Below are 22,631 nucleotides of genomic sequence, written 5' to 3'. Positions count from 1 at the left end.
GAAGGATGAAAGAGATAGTGTATTTAGAGTTTTGTAGAGTTTTTGACTATTTCTATGGGTCAAAAATTGACCTCAGTGATTCAGAAGGAAAGGGGGGAATGGTATTTCAAAGTCAATTCATAGGATACAGGGACCCCATGAAGCATGTGAGAGAAAGAAAGGTAGAAAGGAAAAACATCATCAGCATGCTAGAAGGCGACAGTTATATCCTTTGTTCAAGGCAAAAATTCATGTTTTATATAAAATGTTTTCAGGACCAATAAATGTTTGACAAAGTGGAATGTCATAAAAACATCCACTGTTATTTCCACTACTTCTTGGCGGTAGTAGGAAATGTGCTGATCTAACCAAGAAATATTTATTGGCACCTACTATGTGCCAGGCCTTGTGCTAGATGCTGGGGTTACAGTGGTGAACAAGATCCATGGAGCCTGCCCTACAGAGGTGGCATGCTACCAGGGAAGATGAATTGAAGAATTTCAGTGAGGCGCATCCAGTGCCAAGAGTGGGGACATGCCAAGTACTGTGGGGTCCGAAGCAAGGCCACTTGGCCAACTGGAGCAGGTCTGGCAAACTCTTGGGAGGAATTGACCCTAAGCTGCCACCTGATGGATGAGTTGACATTTGCTAGTTTTGAAGGACAGGAGGGAGCAAGAAGGAATGATACAAACTAAGGGAAGAGTATCCGGGGAGGTCTAAAGGGAAGTGAGAGCTGGGCAAGTGTGAGGAATGAAGGAAGCGGACATTTGGGGACAGAGCGGAACTGGCGAGGAATGAGGCTGGAGATAATACCAGCTTCTCTGAGGCCTTGCAAGGGTATTACTAAAGAGTTGGGACTTTGTCCTAAAGGCTATGGGGCACTGTTGTGATCCCTAGCATTTGGGAAGGACCCCTTGGTGGTCATGTGGAGAAAGGATTGGAGAGAGTGAGCCTGGATGCAGGATGCACCTGGAGAGCAGGTGATATGATGGGCTGGACCGCGATGCTGGCGGTGGGGGTGAAGGGAAAGGGGTGGATTCTGCCCCTCATGGAAACCAAAAATCCATTCAGAAATGGGGCAAGGACTCCCTAAAGGTGCCTGCTCACCTCTGCCAGTGGTGGTGTCTGGTGGCTCAGTGAAAAAAGCTAGCGGAGGAAATTATCAAACACAAAAATCTCGTACGGGCTGTGGATAGAAACTGCGCATTCAAGCACCTGCCCCTGTGGGTAATCAGAGGGTAATTAGGCCTTGCTCACTAGATGGAATCTGGCCACTCCAGACTAAAATGAATTTGAAGTGGGAGGGAATGACCGAAGTCCAGGCCTGTGGCGGTGCCCTGGTGGGGCAGTTACAGCTGCAGGTAAATGTGATGGTCAGACCGAAGCTAGAGAAGGGCTAATTTGAGAAGCCAGGATGGAACTGCATGGTGAGTAGACAACCAAGAAGGAGAATGGTACTGGTCTAAGCACAGTGCACTGGATGATTCCAGGGGAAGTCATGGGGGACATTCAAAGAACAGGTGCTGAGAGAGGGCAAGAAATCTGCTGACACAGCACAGCTGGGAGCAAGAACAAAGATACAGGTGACAGCCTGGGGGACATCCTTTAACTGGACAATTAGACAATCAGTGACTCCTCAAGGCTCCTTGAGAGATGGGCAGTATAGTGAGAATGTGGCCGAGGGGTGGAATCTCTCTTGCTCAATCTGAAGGCAAAGTGGAGGGAACTTTGCCTAACCATTGTCTTCCAGCTCACTTTGGGCTGACCTTGGCCAATGTAATTTTGCTCTGCCATTCATTCATTCATTTTTTTTTTTTTTTGGTTTGAGCCAATATTTGAGAACCCAGCGTCAGTAACAGTTTACAAATGTATAGCACTTCATGATGTTCATGCACATCACAGTAATGATGGCGACAAGAGCTAACATTAACCAAGCAGTTCCTCTGAGCCATGCACATTGCTACATGCTTTACATGTGTCTTCTTATTTAGTCCTCACAACCTGTGAGGTAGGTACTAATGTCCTAAACTGACTGATAAAGAAACTGAGGTATAGAGAGTTTAACGAGCTTACCAATTTCCTACATGATGCCCACAACAACTCTGTGAGGGAGGTAGGGCAGGGTCTCCTCTGTTTTACAGATGAGGCGAAGCAGGTTGGGAAGATTTGCCCAAAGTCATCCTCAAGCAGTGGTGATTGGGTCCCAATCCCAAGCTCTTTCTATCACATGCCTATAAAAGAAGAAAGAGCATGTGGTTCTGCTTCTTTTTTTTTTTTAAGATTTTATTTATTTATTTGAGAGAGAGAATGAGAGATAGAGAGCACGAGAGGGAAGAGGGTCAGAGGGAGAAGCAGACTCCCCGCCGAGCAGGGAGCCCGATGTGGGACTCGATCCCGGGACTCCAGGATCATGACCCGAGCCGAAGGCAGTCGTTTAACCAACTGAGCCACCCAGGCACCCCGGTTCTGCTTCTTTAAGTTAAAGGTGTGTTTTGGGGATGATGTCCTGGTTCCTTGCCCGATTCTGAAGGGCAAAGGCTCTAGCTAACCACCTTGCTTGTGCTGGACCAACCCAAGAGAAGTAAACATTGGAGATAAGAGTAAAATCGGGATGAAAGGAACCACATGTTGAAGGTCTTCCAGAGCTGTACACATTGGAGCTATTTTGTCCAGTTATCAGCATAACTGCACTGATTCTTGTCACACTGTGCATCTGACTTGGTTAGGAAGAGACTTGCATAATGGCTGGATGCTGTGTCAGGGTCCCCTCTCTTGTTAGAACACTCCTTGTTCAGATGCTCTCCCCTTACTGTGAGTTCAGGATCACCAGGTCTAGAGTTAACTTTGTGTAATGAAAGATACTGACTCTATGTATTGCTTATACTGCATAACAAATTACCCCCAGACTTAATGGATTAAACCAACACATGTTTGTTATCTTACAATTTCTGTGGGTCAGGAATCTAGGCATAGCTTTACTAGGTTGGCTGCTTCAGGGTCTCTACCTGGCTGTGATAAAGGAGTCAGTCAGGGTTAGGATCTCATCTGAAGGTTCATCTGGAGAAGGATCCACTTCTAAGCCCATATGGTGGTTGGCAGGATTCAGTTCTTATTCAGTCCTGCTGGAGTGAGGGCCTCAGCTTCTAGTTGGCTGTTGGCCAGAGGCCACCCTCAACTGTTTGCTGTGGGCTTCTCCAATATGGCAGCTTGTTTCATCAAAGTGTACAAGCCAAGAAGAGGAAGGGAGTCTGCTAGGAAGATGGGGAAATCCCAATATTTTGTAACCTTATCATAGCCCATCACCTTTGTCTTATTCTATGAGTTAGAAGCAACTCACAAGGTCCAGTCCACACCCAAGGAGAGAGGTAATTACACAAGGACACGAATACCAGGAAGTAGTGATTACTGGGGGCTATCACAGAAGCCTGCCAACCACAACTCTATAGCTTGAGAATGAAAGGCATAAGGCAGCAGCAAATGGGGAAAAAAATAAAGGCTACTATTTTTTGATTATTATTATGTCCTGAGCCTTGTGCTGAGCATCACACAAGAATTAATTGTCTCATGTAATTCTCACAACAATCTTGTGGCATACATATTATTATTCCCATTGTACAGATAACACAAAGTTCGGAGGGATTAAGTAACTATCTCAAGGTCAAATAGTAAATGGTAGAGCCAGGATTCAAAGTTAGATCTGCCAGACTACAAAGCCAATCCAATACCTGTGCATTCAAATGTCTCCTACTTGCCTCCTTCTCTCTGGTCCCATGGTCACCCCCTTGAGCCTGGACCTCCCACTCTGTTGACAATAATGTACCTTACTGTGCCTCTCTGACTTTAGGATCTGCCCTTCTAATACTATTCTCTACATTCTTTTTCTTCAGTACCATATTTGTTAGTGTTAGAAGGTCTAAGTGGGGGAGGACTGGGGGGATCTGGAGCAATTTTGGGGAGGATCACTCTGAGCAGAATTCTCTCCAAATGGCTGGGGAGTGGCCTAATTTGAACACTGCTTTTCTGATGGGATCACAGCCCACAATGGCACCTGGAAGGATCAGGGCCTTCCTCGGGTGTAACAGAAGACGGGGAGGTGAAATCAAATGCAGGAGGTGAAAGAAGGGAAGAAGCCATGGGTTCAGTCAGCTGGGTGGATGGCGGCCACACTCATTGGGACCAGAAAGCCCTGGAGGAGGAGAGGGAAAGAGGAGGGAAGTTTTAAATGTGCTGAGTTTAAGTGTCTGTGGGTGTTAGGGGATTTTAAGGATCTACCGTTCATTTTGCGGGGTCTGATAATAGAATGAAGATATGATTATAGAATTAGAATCAGCAGTTAGAGCTAATTCTCAAAATGAGATGATGTAGGAGACTGCTTTAAAATACTCTTTAAAGGAGGGGCTCCTGGGTGGCTCAGTCAGTTAAGCATCGGCTCAGGTCATGATCCCGGGGTCCAGGGATCGAGCCCTGCATTGGGCTCCCCGCTCAGTGGGGAGCCTGCTTCTCCTTCTCCCTCTGCTGCTCCCCCTGCTTGTGCTCTCTCTCTGTCAAATAAATAAATAAAATCTTTAAAAAAAATACTCTTTAAAGGAGTATTTTGCTGGACTTTAAAATAGTCCAGCAAAAAAAAAAAAAAAAAAAAAAAAAACATGGGGAAAGTTGGGGATGGAGGCATTTAGAATGAAAACAAATTGATGGTTGTCACAGTGGAGTGATGGGTCCATGGGGTTTCTCTGTACTATTCACTCTATTTTTAAGTAGCCCTAAAATTTTGAAGATGATGATGGTGGTGATGATAAGAGCAAGAAGAGGCAAAGAGGAAGAAGGGCACAGACTATTCCTCTCAGACTTGGCTGGGAAGGGAAGAAGTGAAACCATGCAATGGATAGCAGAAGCACAGAGACATAAAGGAGTTTTTTGTTTTTGTTGGTTTTTGTTTTGTTTTGTTTTTTTGTTTTTGTTTTAAAGATGAGACACTAGAGCACGTTTATTGGCTGAGGCAAAGCACAAGAGAAGAGAGTACAACTTAGCCATTGACACAAAACTGCTTCGTAAGAAGTTATCCACAATATAATGGCTCCCAATCATTTATGGTCAAGATGTGTAGATAGGTGGACGGTCAGCTGATGGTAGACTGATCGACACTGGGCTCAGGGGGGATGACTCAGCTTTGTTCTTCACGTCTCTCTTCTCCCTAGCACAGACTAAAGCAGAAATGTCCTCCTGGGGGCAATGCCAGAAGCCTAAGAGAGCAACACACAAATTCTCTTGAGGCCTAGGCTTGGAACCAGCATACTGTCACTTTTAACTGACAAGCCAAAGCAAGTCACACAGCTGAGCTTAGCATCAAGGAGAGAGAAAATATCTCCAGCTCCCTTCATGGGGAGAACAAAGTGGATAAAAAGCTGAGGCTAGTAAATGCAATTTTCTAGCTAGAAGAGGCATATCAGAATTCTATGTTAACCTTTTGGCTTGACTTACAAGATGCATAGTTTTTTTGTTTTTTGTTTTTTTTTAAGATTTTATTTGCTTATTTGTTAGAGAGAGAGAGTGACAGTACAAGCAGGGTGAGTGGCAGTCAGAGGGAGAAGCAGGCTGCCCGCCGAGCAAGGAGCCCAATGTGGGACTCGATCCCAGGACCCTGGGATCATGACCTGAGCCGAAGGCAGACGCTTAAGCGACTGAGCCACCCAGGCGTCCCACAAGATGCATAGTCTTATCCTTTCCAGGCTAAAGCTCTTTGGGCTTGGGGAAAAGAGCTGGAACCTCCGGTGGGCCCAAGATTCTCTTTCAGGAGTCATTAGCCATGGGGAGTTAAGGGGCCAGATTGTAAAATCAGGGCTGCTTGGGCTGAGCCAAAGCCCTTGGAAAACCGCAGACACAAGGGCAGAAACTCAGAGTCTCATAGAAGCAGCTGATCTAGAGAGAAGAGTGGAGAAACAGACAAGGATGACCAGAGACCTGGAGCTGTGGGGGCATGAAGCCTGGGAGAGAAGGGGAAGGGGAAAAACGTATGCACACGCAGGCACACATGCACTCATACGCATACACACATACATACGGGTACACACCCAGGCATACACCTACACAGGAAACAAGTAGTTTCCTGGAGTTGTCTAAGAGATGCCCGGAGAGAGGCTAAGGAGGGCAGCAGACCCAAGTAGCGTCAGTCAGACTGAGAAGAGGACTGTCTACGGACGACTGTGATCCTATGAGGTCTTTCTGCAATCAGTGCAGAGAGGTTCCCTTGCATGTCTACCCTAAATCTCTTTTCAAGTAGATTAGTTTGAGTGTTCCTTGCACAGAAAGATTCCTTGATGAAGACATTCATGTAAAACTTTTAAGGTTTCACACAATACTTCATAGCTGTGCTCATTTAACTAACAAATAATGTGTGCAAGTCACCTTGCTATTGAGGATTCAAAATATGATCCAGTCTCTGCCCTTATGGAGATTAAATCAAGATCGGGGAAACAGGAAATTATAGCCTGAATAGTTAGCAGGCAATTATAGCCTGAATAGTTAAAGATAACCCAGACATTCGAAAACTTTCTACTCAGTGCCATAGAAGGAAAGGGCTACAGAAGTTCAAAGGCAGAAAAGATGGGTGAGGGCTGCAGTAATCAGGTAAGGCTTATCTAGAGGAAACAGGACCTGATCTATCTAGAGTAGGAAGGAGCCTGGTGGGGGGCTGAGCTCAGGGTCCCCATTTCCCACCTGAGTGCTGTTACCCGAGCTGCAAGGCATAATAGTCAAGAGGACTGAAAATGCTTTGCAATGACCAGTCTTGCACACTTAAACCTATAAAATCTCAGATGTTTTAGGGAGGTAGGCTGGCAGCTGCATGACAGGCTGTTTCAGGTGTCTAGGTCCCAAGTCCAGAAAAACTAGACAGAGCGTGAGAAGGAGAATGGATAGGACAGGCATAAAAGTCAGCTAGGCCAGTGATGGGCACAGGAAGGAGGAGGAGCAGGGACTCTGATTTCACTGGAGGCCCCAGGTGTCATCATTTTCAAAAGTGACTCTCATGTGTGCAGCCAGGGTTGAGAACCACTGTTCTAAGATTTTATGAGTGGGAGACAGAATTCTACCACTGTTGACAGGGCAAGAGAGGGAAGGAGGTATAGCCAGATGGAGGAGGTGAGATTAATTGCTTGGTGTTAAAATAAAAAAAAAATCCACTTGTCATTTAGACATGTGGGCATTGGAAAAATACACTGGGGAATAAACTGCAGAAAGGAAGAGTTGGAGCAATGGATCTGTTCCCAGGAAAGAAAGAGACAGAAGGAAAAAGGCATGGCCTGGATCCTATTAGCTGCTTTATATGAAGTGTTGCTGGCGGGAAAACTGAAACTTGGTGGTCAATGGGCCTAGCACAGTGGCCTGTAATAAATGGGAACTGTTGGTTCACATAATCTCCTTCATTCCAAAAACGATTATAAGAGATGGGTATTAATAGTCCACTTGAAAGGTGAGAAAAGAGATTCAAAGAACCTATCCAAACTCCTACAGTTAATAAACTTGGAACCCAAAGTTAGGTGTAGTGGGAGGCTCTCCCACCACAGTACACCATAGCAGAAGGCTGAGAAAGAGAATGTGGGTACTGAGCTAAGAAGGTGGGAAGAACGAAAGAGAACTAAAGAGATGGGAAAAGTCAAGAAGGCAGGAGGAGAGCCATGGGCGCACTGTATGGGGTCAGGAGGCTAAGGGAGTATCTCGAAGAGTACCATATCCAGGGTGCAGGGGGCATGAGCCAAAACCAACACAAAGGACACCATTTAAGACTCTCCGAGTTGTGGGAGGGAGGGATGTGTGCGGACTTGTCCCATGGAGCGGGGCTAGTGCAGCAATCAAGAAAAGCAACAGGTGCACCCACATCCCAGACACCCTCTCACAGTCCTCATGACCCCCCGAGACAGGCATTATTATCATCATCTTCACTGTAAAGATGAGGGGACTGAGCTCAGGAGGGAATACTATGTGAGGATCCCAGATCAGGGCTGGCCAGTAAGCCCTGGTTTATTTTCCAAACTGCACTTCTCTGCAGGGACCTGTTCGTCACCCTCTGACAAAGACCTGTTTCATGATTTGGAATGATGCAGGATGTGAAAAACAAAACAAAACAAAACAAAACAAAACAACACGCCTGGCAGAACATCAGACAATCCATCCCGTCATTGTTACTCTCATTCAAGGACAGCCGTTAAACATGTGATCCTCGTAAACCAAGACACCTATATTCATTCAAGTCTGTAAACAGCGCTTCTCAAATTTTAATGTGCATCGTACCACCTGGAGATCTCTCTGATTCAAGTAGGTCTGTGGTTCTGATTTCTAATGGTGCTGCCGGTCCGCAAACCACACTTGGAGAAGCAAAGACCTTAGCTTAGGGCAGTGGTTTCCAAACTTTCTTGCACACCGGAATCCCTGGGCGCGTTTCCAGAACTTCTGATTCCTATTTCCTACCTCCAGAAATTGTGGTTTAACCGGTCCGGGGTATGCTCTGGGTTTGGAATTTGTAAAAGAACGCCACATGATTATCTAAAGTGCAGCCAAGTTTAGGGAGCACGTAGAAAGCATACGACCAAACATATCCATAAAAAAGAAACCAATAATGTGAGGACAAGTTAGTTTAAATTATGCACGGCTAGTGCTTTGCAGAAGGTGGTGGCGGGTGGGAGACAGGTCACAAGCCAGCTGTGCCTCCTGCTCTGTAGTGCGGGTTAGGTAAAGGTGACTCTTGCTCGGGAACAGGAAGCCACGACCCGCAGAGCCGCCCGCGGGAGGGGCGCCAACCCACAAGCGGCTTCCCGGAGCATGCGCAAATACGGCGCCGGCGGGGGCGGGGCCTGTTGTTCGCGCGCGCGCGCGCGCGCCGGCGCTCCCGTCCCGCCTCGCTGGGGTCGGTCCCGGAAGTGCGGCGGGGTCGCGCGTAGAGTTCTCCGGGTTCGCTGCACTTGCCTCTCGGCACGTGGCTGAGCCACGGCCCCGGGCGCCCTGGAGCCGCCGGCCTCGGTCGCGGAGGCTGTGTCATCCCTGACCATCGCCGACGCCTTCGCCGCGGCCGGCGAGAGCCCCGCCCCGCCGCCCTCCGTGCTCAATAGCAGGTTCATCTGCTCCTTTCCTGACTGCAGCGCCAATTACAACAAGGCCTGGAAGCTAGACGCGCACCTGTGCAAGCACACCGGGGAGGTAACCGGGCGCCGGCCAGGCCGCGGAGGGGCGTGGCGTCCAGGCCCAGGGACTCATGACGCGGTGGCCCGCCAGGTGGGCTCTGTCCGTGAGGCCCGGGGCGGCACGTGGGTGCACATGCCTATGCAAGACATGTTCAGCTTTGGCACCCTGGATCACAGAGGCGAACCAGCTCAGCATTAGGTTTGGGAGGAGCTGAGGAGAGGTAGACACGTTCTGAGACCGAGACATCCTTGTCGTGGGCTGGGGGCTTACCAAACCCCCACTTCCCCTTTGATCTTGAGTCTTGGCCAGTCATCACCTCCCGATAATCTGTAAATACGTGCAGAGGAAGGATTCATTTACTCTCGTACTTTCTACATCCCCTACGCTTACTCCCAGCAGACACCTGACTTAATCCCTGGCCTCCTGGAACTGGAATGGAGGAAGACTTCTAAGTACTGGAGGTTTGGCAAGCAGCATGCGTTCATTCCTCCATAATTAAGTACCTTTCTAGCCCTGAAGAGAGAGTAGTGAACAAAACAGACAAGGCATCTGCTCTCACCGACCTTATGCTTTAACTGGGGCAAAGGAATAAGGAATGAGATGCAGTAAATTGAGAGCTCCTGGAGGATGGTCAGGAAAGGTCTCTCTTGACCCGAATGAGAAGGGAAAGATCCAGTCATGCACACATAAGGGAAAAACAGTTTGGGCAGAAAAGGAACCTGCGATTGGGTGTGATTGAGTTGGGGACTATCCAGGAAGAGGTCTCAGAAGCAGGTCTGGTGGGATCATTTGTAGGCCAGGGTAGAAATAGGGTTTGGAGTTTGGGTTTTACTTTGAGGGCAATAGGAAGCCTTTGGAAGATGACCCCTGGGGAAAGGGAAGCTCATGGAGGCCAAGGAATCTGCCCAATTTCCCAATGTTTGACAGAGCCTGGCTTGACACTGTCTCATCAGGAGGCCCTTAATTTCTTTCCTTTCCTTTCCTTTCCCTTGACCTTTCCCCTTCCCTTTCCTTCTTTTAGAGATTGGTTTATTTTAGAGAGAGAGAGAGAGAATGGTGGGGAGGGGAAGAGGGAGAGAGAGAACCTCAGGCAGACTCCAGTGCGGAGCTGGATCTCACAACCCTGAGATCGCAGCCTGAGCTGAAATCAAGAGTCGGATGCTCAACCGACTGAGCCACCCAGACGCCCCTGAAGGCCCTTAATTTCTTAAACCAGGGACCTGCAGCCCCTGCCTTTGCTCCTAGCACCTATGCAACTTAGGGGCCATTCCTTCATGTGTCCTCATGGCCCCCATCCTCCTTATCCTCTCCAGCATTGGAAGGTTGATCATTTCCTCCCAACTCTTTTTCTCTTCTTCACTGACTGTTTTCATTGCTCCTTTGTGCCCTTGACTTTACCCATGCCCCCCAGCTGTCTTGGCAGTCTTACCCAGTAACTGTCTTCACTCAAAACACCCATTAAGTTCTGCCACCCTGCGCTTTCTCTTGCCCATTCTGTCCCTCAAATTGTGGGTTCTGAAACTTGTATGTCCCAAGTAGGGAAGCATGTGGTCACTTTTGTGTCCCTCCCTGAGAACCCCTGGGGCAGCATGAGCCTCGTCTCCCTTCTGTGGGTCACCCCCAGAGCCATGGCCCAGGGGAAAGATAGATTGTGTCCGGGGCATGGGGGAAGTAGCTCTGCAACCCCTCCCTCAGCTCTGCCCTCTAGACAATAAACTGCCCTCTCTTTAAAACAACAACAAAAACAAAAAAAGACAGACTTAGAAATCCTGTGCAAAGTTCTGTGGAGCTTCCCGCAGTCATACAACTCTTCTGTCTTCCTGTCTTGCTTGCTTTGCTACTAGTACTAACATTTGAGGCCTTGGTACCTCCCTCTTGGACTGCCGGGGGTTATGTTTTTCATAGTTAAGTAAACAAAACTAGTAATTTGGGGGATGTTTTTGACTTTTCCTGTAGGTTCAGAATGGAGACCCTTCCTCCTGGGTCCTAAGTATTGGTTGCAGTTAGGCTGGGAGCTGATTGCTTTGCGCGGACATCTGTGAACATCTTCCTGGAGGTGTGCCAGGCATTCTGTTAGCACAGATACTGGGCTTGTCCGGGCTGAGACCGAACCTCCACGTTCCTCTGCCTAGGCTTCGAACGGATAAAAACACTCTATGGTGGAGATGCGTGCATATAGGCCACGCTGTACCTGCACGTAGGACATGCAGACAGGTCATCTTCGGGGGGGTGCCGTTGCAGCCTGTTGTCAGGTTAGGAGCAGGTTAGCAGTGCTGTCGCTTACTGTGAAGGCTGCCTGCTTATTTCATACGCTATTCATAGAACAAAATCTGCCGCACCGCCTTTGTGAGAAAGTTGCAGCATTTGTAAAACATTATCTAGCCACGGTGCTCCGCACTTACTGAGTTGGAAACCATCTCTGGAGGCAGCATCCACATTTTAGGTCTTTAAATAATGCCGGCGTTACTAACTAGGGCAGGATTGACATGTTTTTCTTCTTTCCTTCCTGCTAGAGACCGTTCGTTTGTGACCATGAAGGGTGTGGCAAAGCCTTTGTCAGGGACTACCATCTGAGCCGCCACATCCTGATTCACACTGGGGAAAAGCTGTTTGTGTAAGTAGAGAAGAGTTTTGAGGCCTTTGAAGTGGTTGTGTTTGGCATATCGACCTGGTAAGAAAATGGATTGTTCACTTTCAAGACCAAGAGTGTGCAGCTTCTCTCATTTGCATCTCTTGGTCCAAGGGGAGACTGGGTTTGAATGTGTGGAAGAGAGGAGGGGGTTTTGTGCGCCCTTCATGTGTGATAACTTCAGGCATGAGTTTATCTGAAGTTCTCTTGAGTTTGCATTCTCTCTTTTCCCTTTAAAGTATATACTAACTGGGAAACCCACCCCAAAAAGACACTTTGTTCAGACGAGATGGGATAATGGTTCCCTGGCAGAGTCTTGGCTCCACAGGTACAGGGTCTTTATGAACCAATAAATAAGCTGCCGGGATAAGAGACAGAAGCATGAAGAAGTAGAGCTTTTAATAGCTTTATCTTGTATTTCTTCACATTAAGCCCCTGCACCTCTCCCACACCAGGCTTTATTTTATTCTTCTTGGAGTTGCTGGTTATTTCTGAAAGGATGGAGGTACTGCTTGTCTTTTAAATCAACTACTTCTTTAAAGCAGTGGATCTCAGATTTAGGGAGCATAAGAATCACCTGGAGAGCTTGTTAAAAACACAGGGTGCTGGATCCCACCCTGGAGTTACTGATTCGGTAGGTAGGGGATGAGGCCTGAGAATCTGCATTTCTAGCAAGTTTCCAGGTGATGATGCTATGGTCTGGCGTCCACACTTGGAGAACCACTGAACAAAATCTTCCATGGAAACACTTAGTTTTCATGAAAAAAATAATTTATTAGATATCCAGAGCTACATATAGGAGACTATGTTGAGAACTAGCTATGTGGCAGGTTTTGCAGATGTTAAGAATTTGATATCATAATTGTGTTCTGTGAGACAGTTCCTCGCGCAGTAAGGTTTTCTAATGATCTGAGTTGATTTATTTTAGTTTAAGATGATGGTGAAGGTGAAGTGTCTCGTGTCTCACTAGGGTCCAAACAGTCTGAGGAGGTGAGTTGTCAGTTGTTGATACGGGATCACCTTCGCTGTCATTTTCCACATGGAGAGCCACCTCTCTGTGTGACCAGTGTGCTAGCCAGCAGGAACGGGACAAACTACCGAGGGGGCAGATGTCCTTATCTCAGCCCCCAGTCACGAACACAGTGTATCATCAAAATAAATGACCCCAAGTGAAGCTTAATGGATTTCAAAATGTAGTTCAACTAGCCCAGCAAAGAGTAACTAAGCGTCACTGGAAAATAGAGCTGGGCTATGGTCTTTGACATGGAAGTTTCACTTTGGGGAATTTATTCTACAGATACACTCGTGCCTGTATTACATGCATGTACGAGGTTACGTGCAACACTATGAGTAGTCACAGAGCATTGTAATCAACCCGCCTGCTCGTCACGAGGGACTGAAGAGCATACCAACACAGTAGAGTACTCTACAGCTGGGAAAATGTATGCACATGTTGTCTGGGAAACAGAATCTCCAAGGCATATTCACTGAAAGACCAAGGTTCAGAAGAGTGTGTGCAGAGGGCTGCCGTTTTGTGTGTAAAAAGGAGAGAGAGGTGGACAGGAAGAGTCTGCATTTATATTTGTTTCTGTCTGTATAAGACTCTAAAGGTTACTTAATAAAACCAAAAACATCGCCTGGGAGTGGTGGGGAGTCATGCAACTGTGTCCCTTTTTATGCTTTTTGGTTTCTGAGCTAAGTTACTGTATACTATTTAAAAGACGAAATCTTCAAGGAACACAGGCTGGGTACAGATGCACAGGGTGAATGGGAGAGCTGAGGGTTCTTCCCTCTGGAACAAGGCAGCTCTGTGGTAATCCCTGCCGGCACTCTGTCTCGCCCGGCCTGTCTTCGGCTCCAGGTCCCCAGCTGGACAGTGTTACTGGGCTGTCTCTCTGGCTCCTTAAATTCCCTGTGGCCAGAATCCCTCCCAGTCCAGTCTGAGCTCTGCTTCCTTTGGTCTTCTTCTCCCTCCTTCTTGTCGGGTGGCATCCCTGTCTACCCGACGACCCGCAGCAGAGGCAGGGCCGCTCCCCTGGGCGCCTCACCCTCACAGTCGTCGTCTACAGCAGGCAGCTCGTCAGGTTCTGTTACTCTTCCCTCAGAGCCTGTCCCTCCTCCAGCTGCCACGATCTTACTCCAGGCTCTTACTCCCACTTGAATGGTGTTTTCTCCGCCTCCAGACTGCTTCCTTTCTTAAAGCTGGGCACGGGATTTCAGCGTGGCTTTCATACCAAAGTCCAGGATCTTAGTATGTTGTGTAAATGACCTTGGTGATCTGGCCTTTTTATGATCTTGCCCCATTTGCTTGACTCTCCGACATGAAACTGTGGTCCAGCAGTGCTTAACTGACCAGCAGCACCTCCTGCAACTCTGCTTGCGTCTTCTGGGTCCCTGTGCTTCCTGTCTGCTTCCTGTCGGGATGTTTCCGGGCCCTGTCCTCTTGCCCGACACGTGGGTTAGATGCCTGGTCAGGATTCAAGTCCAGAGTGACAGAAAAAGTAGCGCCTCAAACAAGACAGTCTCTGTTTTTCTTGCTTAACTGAAATGCAGAAGTGCAGAGGTGGACAGTTGAGGGGTATTCCACAGTCAGGAGGTCCTGGGCTCCTTGTAACTTGTCTCTGCCATCTTCATCTTGGGGCTTTGACATCATGCTCCAGGAGGACTGCCGGAGCTCCAGCTGTCACATAGGCGTTCCAGCCACCAGGGTGGACGAAGGAGCAAAAGCGGTGTGCCCCCTTCCCAGACACTTTGTGGTTGCTTAACAGGATGGGCCCGAAACAGTCATGTGGCCACCCCTAATTGCAAGGAAGGCTGGAAAAAGCTCTTATTTCTGTTGATCGCATACCCAGCTAGAACTGGGTTCTGTTCTGCATTCTGTTCCTGAAGCCAAAGACAACACCTGTTGGAATTCCTAGTAGTCTCCGCCACAGCGCCCCTCCCGTGTGCTTCCAGGGGCATAGCTCCACGGCCCCTGCGCACTGTCAGCCTGGGTGTCTCCGCCTGTCCCTGTGGATAGCACAGTGCCCGACAGGACTATTATCCAGTGTTTATCCGTGAGTGATAGCTGAGATTAGGGCTCTCAAGGAAGTCCTGCTTCATCCACCAGGTTTAGGAGAACTCATCACAAGAAGAGCACACATTAAAAAAATGCAGCTGCACAAAGAATTTAGATAATTCAAGGGCAAGATATAGAAACGCTCATTAAGGGGGACTAAAATGACTTGATGATATGCCAGAGGGCATAATGGTTTGTGGTTTTGCTCTAAATATCTGTTTTTACCTCTGATGGTAAGCTGAAACTAGTGTTTTTGAGGGTTTTTTTGGAAATTCAACTTATTGTGACATTTCAAGCAAAATTAAGGTTATCAGATTCTAAATTGAGAACAGTTTAACTTAAACACGATTTAAGCCTAAGCAGGGTTTGGGCTTTTGGAACTTTCCCTCTGCACAGTTCATTAAGCATGTCTGATGCACTGTGCTTCATTTCAGGGCCTGACATGAAAATGCATCTCATTACATGGTAATCATATAAGAGTTGAGAGGCTGGCACTGACTTAGCACTTCGGAATTTGTTAAAGACTGTTTTATACTGTACTTTGGAAAGTATTTTTAGAAAGTTGGAGGATAGAGGCATCTTAAAAACCCTCTTCCTTTGGCTTGTTAACATTGTGATTTACACAATTTCTTACAGTTGTACAGCTAGTGGTTGTGATCAAAAATTCAACACAAAATCAAACTTGAAGAAACATTTTGAACGCAAGCATGAAAATCAGCAAAAACAATATGTAGTAAGTATGAATGATTTTCTATGCTTAAATTCTCTGAATATTTTTATGCTTATTGTTTATGTTTCTAAAATGCTCATCAACCAGATTTTGTCTGCCAAATACCTGAATTTAGCCCAACTACTAGCTGTCATAATAGCAACTTATTTTGAAAGCAAACATTTTTGTGCTAATGTAGTTTATTATTGGTAGACTGCCCCAAAATGAAACACTTTCGCTGTTTCAAATGTGTTCATCTTTAAAGCCGCCTGGCCTGGAATTTGACAGTAACTCGATGGGAGCAAGTAGCAAGTAGAGTCTCCACAATATGTTTATCTTGAGGGAATTCTCTTGTGAACGGTTCTTTGATTTTTCTCCAGACTAATGAACCTTTATTAAACAGTGCACTTTTGAAGGTTGTAAGAAGGCCTTTAAGAAACACCAGCAGCTGAGAATCCATCAGTGCCAGCACACCAATGAGCCGCTGTTCAAGTAGGTGCTTCACGTGGCTGAGATCTCTTACAGTTCAGGTGGGAATAAGATTGAAATGCAAAGGTTGGGTGCAAGTGTTCAGAAACCGTATCTTTTTTTTTTTTTTTAATATTTTATTTATTTATTTGGCAGAGAAAAAGAGAGACAGCAAGAGAGGGAACACAAGTAGGGGGAGTGGGAGAGGGAGAAGCAGGCTTCCCGTGGAGCAGGGAGCCCGACGCGGAGCTCAGTCCCAGGACCCTGGGATCATGACCTGAGCCGAAGGCAGACGCTTAGCCCACTGAGCCACCCGGACGCCCCCAGAAACCATATCTTAATCAACACTCTTCTATACCGTGAATGCCCATTTATATAGTGGGTCATTTCAAATGTTTGCTTTTGCTTTTCTTTTCTAACAGAAATAGTCAATGTATTTCTAAATGATTTGTGAGATTAGTACAATTGTGGTTAAGCTTGAAGGGAAAGCTAAGAAATGACTTTATTCAGTGAGAGCCTGTTTATTTTTATTAAAGATTTTGTCAGAGAGAGAGAGAGTGTGCACAAGCAGGGAGAGCGGCAGGTAGAGGGAGAAGCAGGCTCCCTGCCGAACAGGGAGCCTGATGTGGGGCTTGATCCCAGGACCCCCGGGATCATGACCTGAGCCAAAGGCAGACGTTCAACCGACTGAGCCACCCAGGCGCCCCAAAGAGCCCGTTTATTTGTGTGAACTGTCATTACGTAGACACGAAGTATTCCTTTCCTACAGAGCAGAAGTCATGGGGCTTAGTGTGCTTTAGAGCGGCCTATTCTGAGGGACAGGAACAGTGACTGGACACATGAGGGTGGACTTGCCGAGAGGGTCGGAAAGCCCCAGCCGCCTGCTCGGAGGGGCATCTTGAAGGGCACTGGCTGGCCGCTCTGCGTGCTACCGTCCTGCTAAGTGCCTTCCTGGCCCCCCAGAGTTGCGCCTTGCCTGGGTTCACTGCAGGGCCTGTGTGTGTCCTTGCTGGCAGGCCTGCCACCTCTTGTGCCGCTGGGGCCTTTCACAAGGAAGCGGCCGGTGCCCCTATATGGCTCACCAGAGCCGACACGTCTGCCGCTGCTCTCCTTCCACACCGTCTCCAGGCAGCAGCGTTAAACCCAGTAGATACCATTCAGAATGCCTCAAGGGTTTACCTCCCCATCTTGTTTTAGCCAGGAAAACAGTCCATTTTCAGAAGGTTAAAGATGAAAGTTTTAATTTGATCACAATGCAAAAAAAAAAAAAAGTCATCATGACTTTTCTTTCCGTTTGTTTTGTCTCAAGGCTGGTCAAGTAACTTGAATTTCACTTGTGATTCAGTCTCAATTTTAAATCTCCTCTTTATGATTGGTTTGGTTGTGGGGAGAGACTTTGGTAGCAGAAAAGGACAGAGTAATATTCACCCTCAGCAGATGCTCCACAAAAATGGATTGGCTCATGCGTGACGTGTTGTTAACCCAGGTGTGCCCATGAAGGATGTGGGAAACACTTCACCTCACCCAGCAGGCTGAAGCGACACAGCAAGGTCCACAAGGGTATGTCTGGTGCTCCCTGGGGGCCCCCCCCCGCTTCGAGTAGACCCCAGTAGTGTGTGTGTGTGTGTGTGTGTGTGTGTGTCTAGTTCTTTGACTATAAGATGCTTTCTCTTCTACACCGTGGGCACGCGGAAAAACTCAACGCTGTCTAGGCAGGGGCAGCATGCTGCTGGTTCAGGTTTTAGACCCGACCAGAGGCACTGCACATCCTTGTCTGTTCTTCCACTCCTGTCGTTGCTGTTCAAAGCGAGTGTTTCACCGTCTGTCACAAGGGCCTGGTGGCACTCTATGCTTCTGAGAGTGTTAGCGCTCTGGCCTCGGTTGGCTTTTCACCACCGTTTACCTCTTTACTACCTGCGACTTCCGTCTCTTTACTGGCATTCACAGGGCTTGGATAAGAGTTTGAGGTTTTGGAGTAATCTGATTGAAACTTTTTCAAAAAGACTTGATTAAATTACTTGAATCCATTCACTGTTTCCATGAGGGATTTTATATTGTTTTCCAGTTTTCTAAGTATCTATGTTTTTGTTTTTGTTTTATTTTAACAAGAGACTAGTAGCTGAAGAGTAGGAGGTAGCCTCGTTCCTTTTGGTGTCTCTCTGCTATTTAGTTGGTGAAACACAGGTTGGCTGTTACAGTGACAGATTCTTCCAGTCCTGGCACCTCGCATGATGTCCATTTTTGTCTGCAGCATTTCCCCTGGGTTCTTATTTTCTCCCTTAATTGCACCCTGAGTTTTTCCTGGTTTGTGGAACTTACCAGATAGTAAGACTAGAGGCCAGGGGTAGGCACACAACCCCTGAGACTTAGTGTTGGTGGTCGGCCAAGCACAGAGGACCACAGCGCTCTTTCACGGAGGAAAACGAGGCAAGCATAAAGCAGGGAGGGCAAAGGAGCTGTGGGGCATGTGGGGCACGGAGGCGGAGAAGCACAGCAGCTGGGAGCCCGTGGGCAGTACACACAACGTACGGGGAACAGCGTGCTTCTGTCAAGTCTGCAGACGTAAAACTCTACGTGGAATACCTTGATACGCGATTATTTGGTTTCCCTGTAGAACAAACTTAGTTTTTATTCCCACCTCTAAAGACTAACAGAGTATTATTAGGAGACTGGAGAAAAACTATATAGGCTTATAAGTTTCCTTTGTAATTACAATTGGTGTTTACACTGAATATTCACAAAAGGCAATGCACCAGTGTATTTTTTTCTAAACAGGCTATATGTGTCAAAAAGAATGTTCCTTTGTGGCAAAAACATGGACAGAGCTTCTAAAACATGTGAGAGAAACCCATAAAGGTAAAGTAGACATGTATGGCACAGTGTAAATATTTGTCGCTATAGAACTGCTTTTAAAGAGTGAAATATTAAATATGTACCTTAAAATAATAACCTTTCTGTGTGATGTTTTGTCACGTGTTGGTTACCTCAGTTGTTTGACAAATGAGCAGAGTTGTGGTCCCAGATTCGGGAGGAGCTATGCCGGGAGGTGCTGTGCACGATTAGTTTTTTTTTTTTTTTTTTTAAGATGTTATTTGAGAGAGAGCGACTGCATGAGTAGGGGAGGGGAGGGGCAGCGGGAGAGGAAGAAGGAGGCTTCCTACTCGGCGGGGAACCCAATGAGGGACTCCATCCCAGGGCCCTGGGATCATGACCTGAGCCAAAGGCAGATGCTTAACCAACTGAGCCACCCAGGCGCCCCTAAATTAGTAGTTTTAAAGGCTCTGGCAAGTCAAGAACCTTGGGAGGCACAGGTGTTCTGTGGGACAGTTTGGGAAACAGTGCTTTATGTATTGGAGGAAATACACACAAGGAAGGAAACTGGTCTTTTTAATCTCCCCTTGCCTGCAGCCACCATGCTGAGAACCCCTGCTTCCTCGTAAGGGAACAGAGTGATTTTCTGTAATATAAGAACATGGGAAAGAGACAAACTTCTAAGCAATAAAAACTGGAGTTAGTTTTCTGATGTATGATAATCATGACATTTTCGGCATCAGATACATTACTTATATATTCAAATTCATTTTTTTCTGTATGGTGATACCTGGGGAAATTGGTTAAGTTTGTCTGTCTACTCCCCCAGAGGACATAAAATGTGAAGTATGCCAGAAAACATTTAAGCGCAAGGATTACCTTAAGCAGCATATGAAAACTCACGCCCCAGAAAGGGATGTATGCCGGTGTCCAAGAGAAGGCTGTGGTAGAACCTACACAACCGTGTTTAATCTCCAGAGCCACATTCTCTCTTTTCACGAGGAAAGGCGCCCATTTACCTGTGAACATCCTGGCTGTGGCAAAACATTTGCAATGAAAGTAAGTAGTCATGCTCACAAATGCAGTCCTTTAGGTCTGTGGCTTGCCAGCTGAGTTCTTGGGAGCCCTAGATTCCAAGATGGTGCCCTAGGGCCTACAGATGGGGAAAGCCGGGTGCTCTAGCCCTTCCACTCTGGCTTCAGCAGGAGCGGTTCTTTTTTTTTTTAAAGATTTTATTTATTTATTTGAGAGGTAGAGAGCACGAGAGGGAAGAGGGTCAGAGGGAGAAGCAGACTCCCTGCTGAGCAGGGAGCCCGATGTGGGACTCGATCCCGGGACTCCAGGATCATGACCTGAGCTGAAGGTGGTCGCTTAACCAACTGAGCCACCCAGGCGCCCCAGCAGGAGCGGTTCTTAACTCAAGTCTGCAAAACAACCAGATTTGCCTATGCCAGTGGTTCTCTAAGCGTGGTCCCGGACCAGGAGCCTCAGCATCACCTGAGAACTTGCTAGGAATGCATATCCACAGTCCCCGCCCCCCCCACCGAAATCAGAAACTCCAGAGATGGGGCTCAGTAATTTGTGTTTTAACAAACCCTCTCGGTGACCGTGTCTAACTTTGAGAACCAGTGCCTGTGGTACCACATGCTTATTAATTGTAAGAGTATGCTGGTACTTGGGTGTCCTTTTAGACTGTCATCTTCTAGGGGTTGAGAGAAGTGGGCAGCAAGGACATGAGGGACCACAGCACTTGGGAATCTAGTCTGGATCTTGGTGTGATTTGAATAGGTAAGAACGGGGACAGGCCTGTGCGGCTCTGCAGACTCTCACTCTGGCAGGTGCTCTTACAAGTGCGAACCATGAGTTATAACCGAGACTGAAGAGACACTGAGGCAGGCGCAGCGTGCGTCCAGACCATTAGAAAACAACCGGGCGCTGATGGTGGGCAGCATTATCGAGGACAGCAAGACCTTGGTCAAATTTTCCACTGGGGTTTGGGAATGCTGCTGACATAGTTTCAGTCAAAAGAACCTTCTTCAGCTTGGAATAGCTCATTCAGAACTGGTTTCCCCTCCTCTTACTTATGAAACAACTAAGAAGCCACCAGAGGTTGAGACTGTGTAAGTTCCTAAGCTGGGTCTTTGGGAAAGGTAGTGATTAGGTCTAGGATTTGAGGAAGAATTCTGCTCTGGTGGGACAATCTTTGTAAGCAGAGGCCATATCCTTCAATGGTATGTAACAGAAAGAAGGTTGAGTTTATTTAAATAACTCATGGAGTTTTCATATTAAGAGATACCAAAATGGCATTGTTTTAAAGATGTAACTGTTTTTCTTTTTCCTTCATTGTAGCAAAGTCTCACTAGGCATGCCATTGTGCATGACCCTGACAAGAAGAAAATGAAGCTCAAAGTAAGTTGAGTTAGGCAAGCTGTTAATTTGAAACGTCAACTACCTCAGCCAGATGCAATCTAGAATGTTTTCAGCTCCTTAGTACCATGTGAGCCCGCACTGCTGTGGAAGGGATGGCGTGGCCTTCACTTTCTTCCAAAGGAGTGTTGTGTGCCTGGTGGGGGGTACAGCTATTAGAAGATCAGTTTCTGAATGCCCATTATCTTGTTTTCTTATTTCCAAAGGTAAAACCATCTCGTGAAAAACGGAGTTTGGCCTCTCGTCTCAGTGGCTATATTCCTCCTAAAAGGAAGCAAGGACAAGGCTTATGGGCACCTGAAACCGGAGAGACACCGAACTGTACCGAAGACAAGGTGCTCTCGCCCGTTGCGCTCCTTGCCCTCAACCAACCCTCCCCCTTTGTCTAAACGAGACCACAGCATTCAGCTCAATTATTTCCGCTAAGAAGCACACTTTTCTTTATTAAAATCACTGATGCACAACATCCGATTCTTGATTGTTTCTGTTTTCTTTGTTCAGAGTGTCCCCTTTCTGGGTTCCTTGAGTTTCTCTATACGCATTCTCTTCCTTTGTGCTCAAATGACGAAGAACACACATTACAGCTTTTCCTCCCCGAACAGGCTGTGGCCGGGATGAGAAGGTAGCTATTCCAGGCATAGTCTGGAGTATTTGATTACAGATCTCCTCCTAGGAAGGGAAAACAGCCAAAGATGAATTTAAAACCAATGTCTTTGATGCTTTCTAGTGTTAATGCTCTAAAACACATAAAAATCAGCATTCCTGACTTGCTGTTATTTAAGTGACTACATAAATCAAATTATGCTTCTCTGGTTAAGCTGAGTGAAACCTGTACGACAACCAGGCAGTTTTACAAATGCCATGTAACTAATGCACTAAAGGATGATAGTTTTAAATTCCCACTCTGGCATGACATTGAGGGACTACGTTTGGCTCCAGCTACCGTCTCAGAAAAAAGAGGTACAAAGCAGTGGGTTTGGGCATTGGCAGAGGACCTCTTTATCCCCCAAATTGCAGTTCCTAACATTACTAACACAGAGTCACTGGGGTGATTAGAAAAATACAGACACCCAGTTCTAGAGATTCTGGGCTGAAACCTAGGCCTCACGATTCTAACCTGGAATGAAGGTGAAAACCACCAGACTAAGGCTGCCTTTTAGCTGCTAAGGTCTGGGACTCTGAGAGCAAAAATGGATATTCTGTAAACCTATCCTGGGAGTGTAAACTGGTCCTTTCCAGAAAGACAATTTGACTTTATATGTAATACTTCTCAGGGGCATTATTAAACAGGAGACAGACTTTTAAAAATGAATCTTTTTTTTTTTTTAAAGATTTTATTTATTTGACAGAGCGAGCGAGAGAGGGAACACAAGCAG

At 46.9% G+C, this 22,631-nt stretch overlaps 2 protein-coding genes across 4 annotated transcripts in view; one reads left to right on the top strand and one right to left on the bottom strand.

Moving 5' to 3' along the window:
- The first annotated feature begins 1,286 nt into the window (after window positions 1–1,286).
- Window positions 1,287–21,721, top strand: GTF3A (general transcription factor IIIA). Its single transcript, XM_027589130.2, has 11 exons — window positions 1,287–1,340; window positions 8,731–8,908; window positions 8,957–9,243; window positions 11,667–11,767; window positions 15,477–15,573; window positions 15,953–16,041; window positions 17,504–17,577; window positions 18,793–18,873; window positions 19,658–19,887; window positions 21,178–21,237; window positions 21,462–21,721. Exons 1-11 carry the CDS (start codon window positions 1,287–1,289, stop codon window positions 21,642–21,644), a joined length of 1,434 nt encoding a protein of 477 aa, XP_027444931.2. The 3' UTR covers window positions 21,645–21,721.
- MTIF3 (mitochondrial translational initiation factor 3) overlaps window positions 21,672–22,631 on the bottom strand; it is a 14,231-nt gene continuing 13,271 nt past the window's right edge. For all 3 annotated transcript variants that reach the window (XM_027589128.2, XM_027589127.2, XM_027589129.2), the window contains exon 5: window positions 21,672–21,924. In XM_027589128.2, coding sequence (XP_027444929.1) covers window positions 21,706–21,924 — 219 coding nt within the window. In that variant the 3' untranslated portion in view covers window positions 21,672–21,705. The remainder of the gene's footprint in view (window positions 21,925–22,631) is intronic.

This window comes from Zalophus californianus, chromosome 3 (genome assembly GCF_009762305.2).
Source record: "Zalophus californianus isolate mZalCal1 chromosome 3, mZalCal1.pri.v2, whole genome shotgun sequence".
Classification (NCBI taxonomy): Eukaryota; Metazoa; Chordata; class Mammalia; order Carnivora; family Otariidae; genus Zalophus; species Zalophus californianus.
Note: the sequence above shows the minus strand (reverse complement) of the source record. Positions and strands in the feature narration are given on the sequence as shown.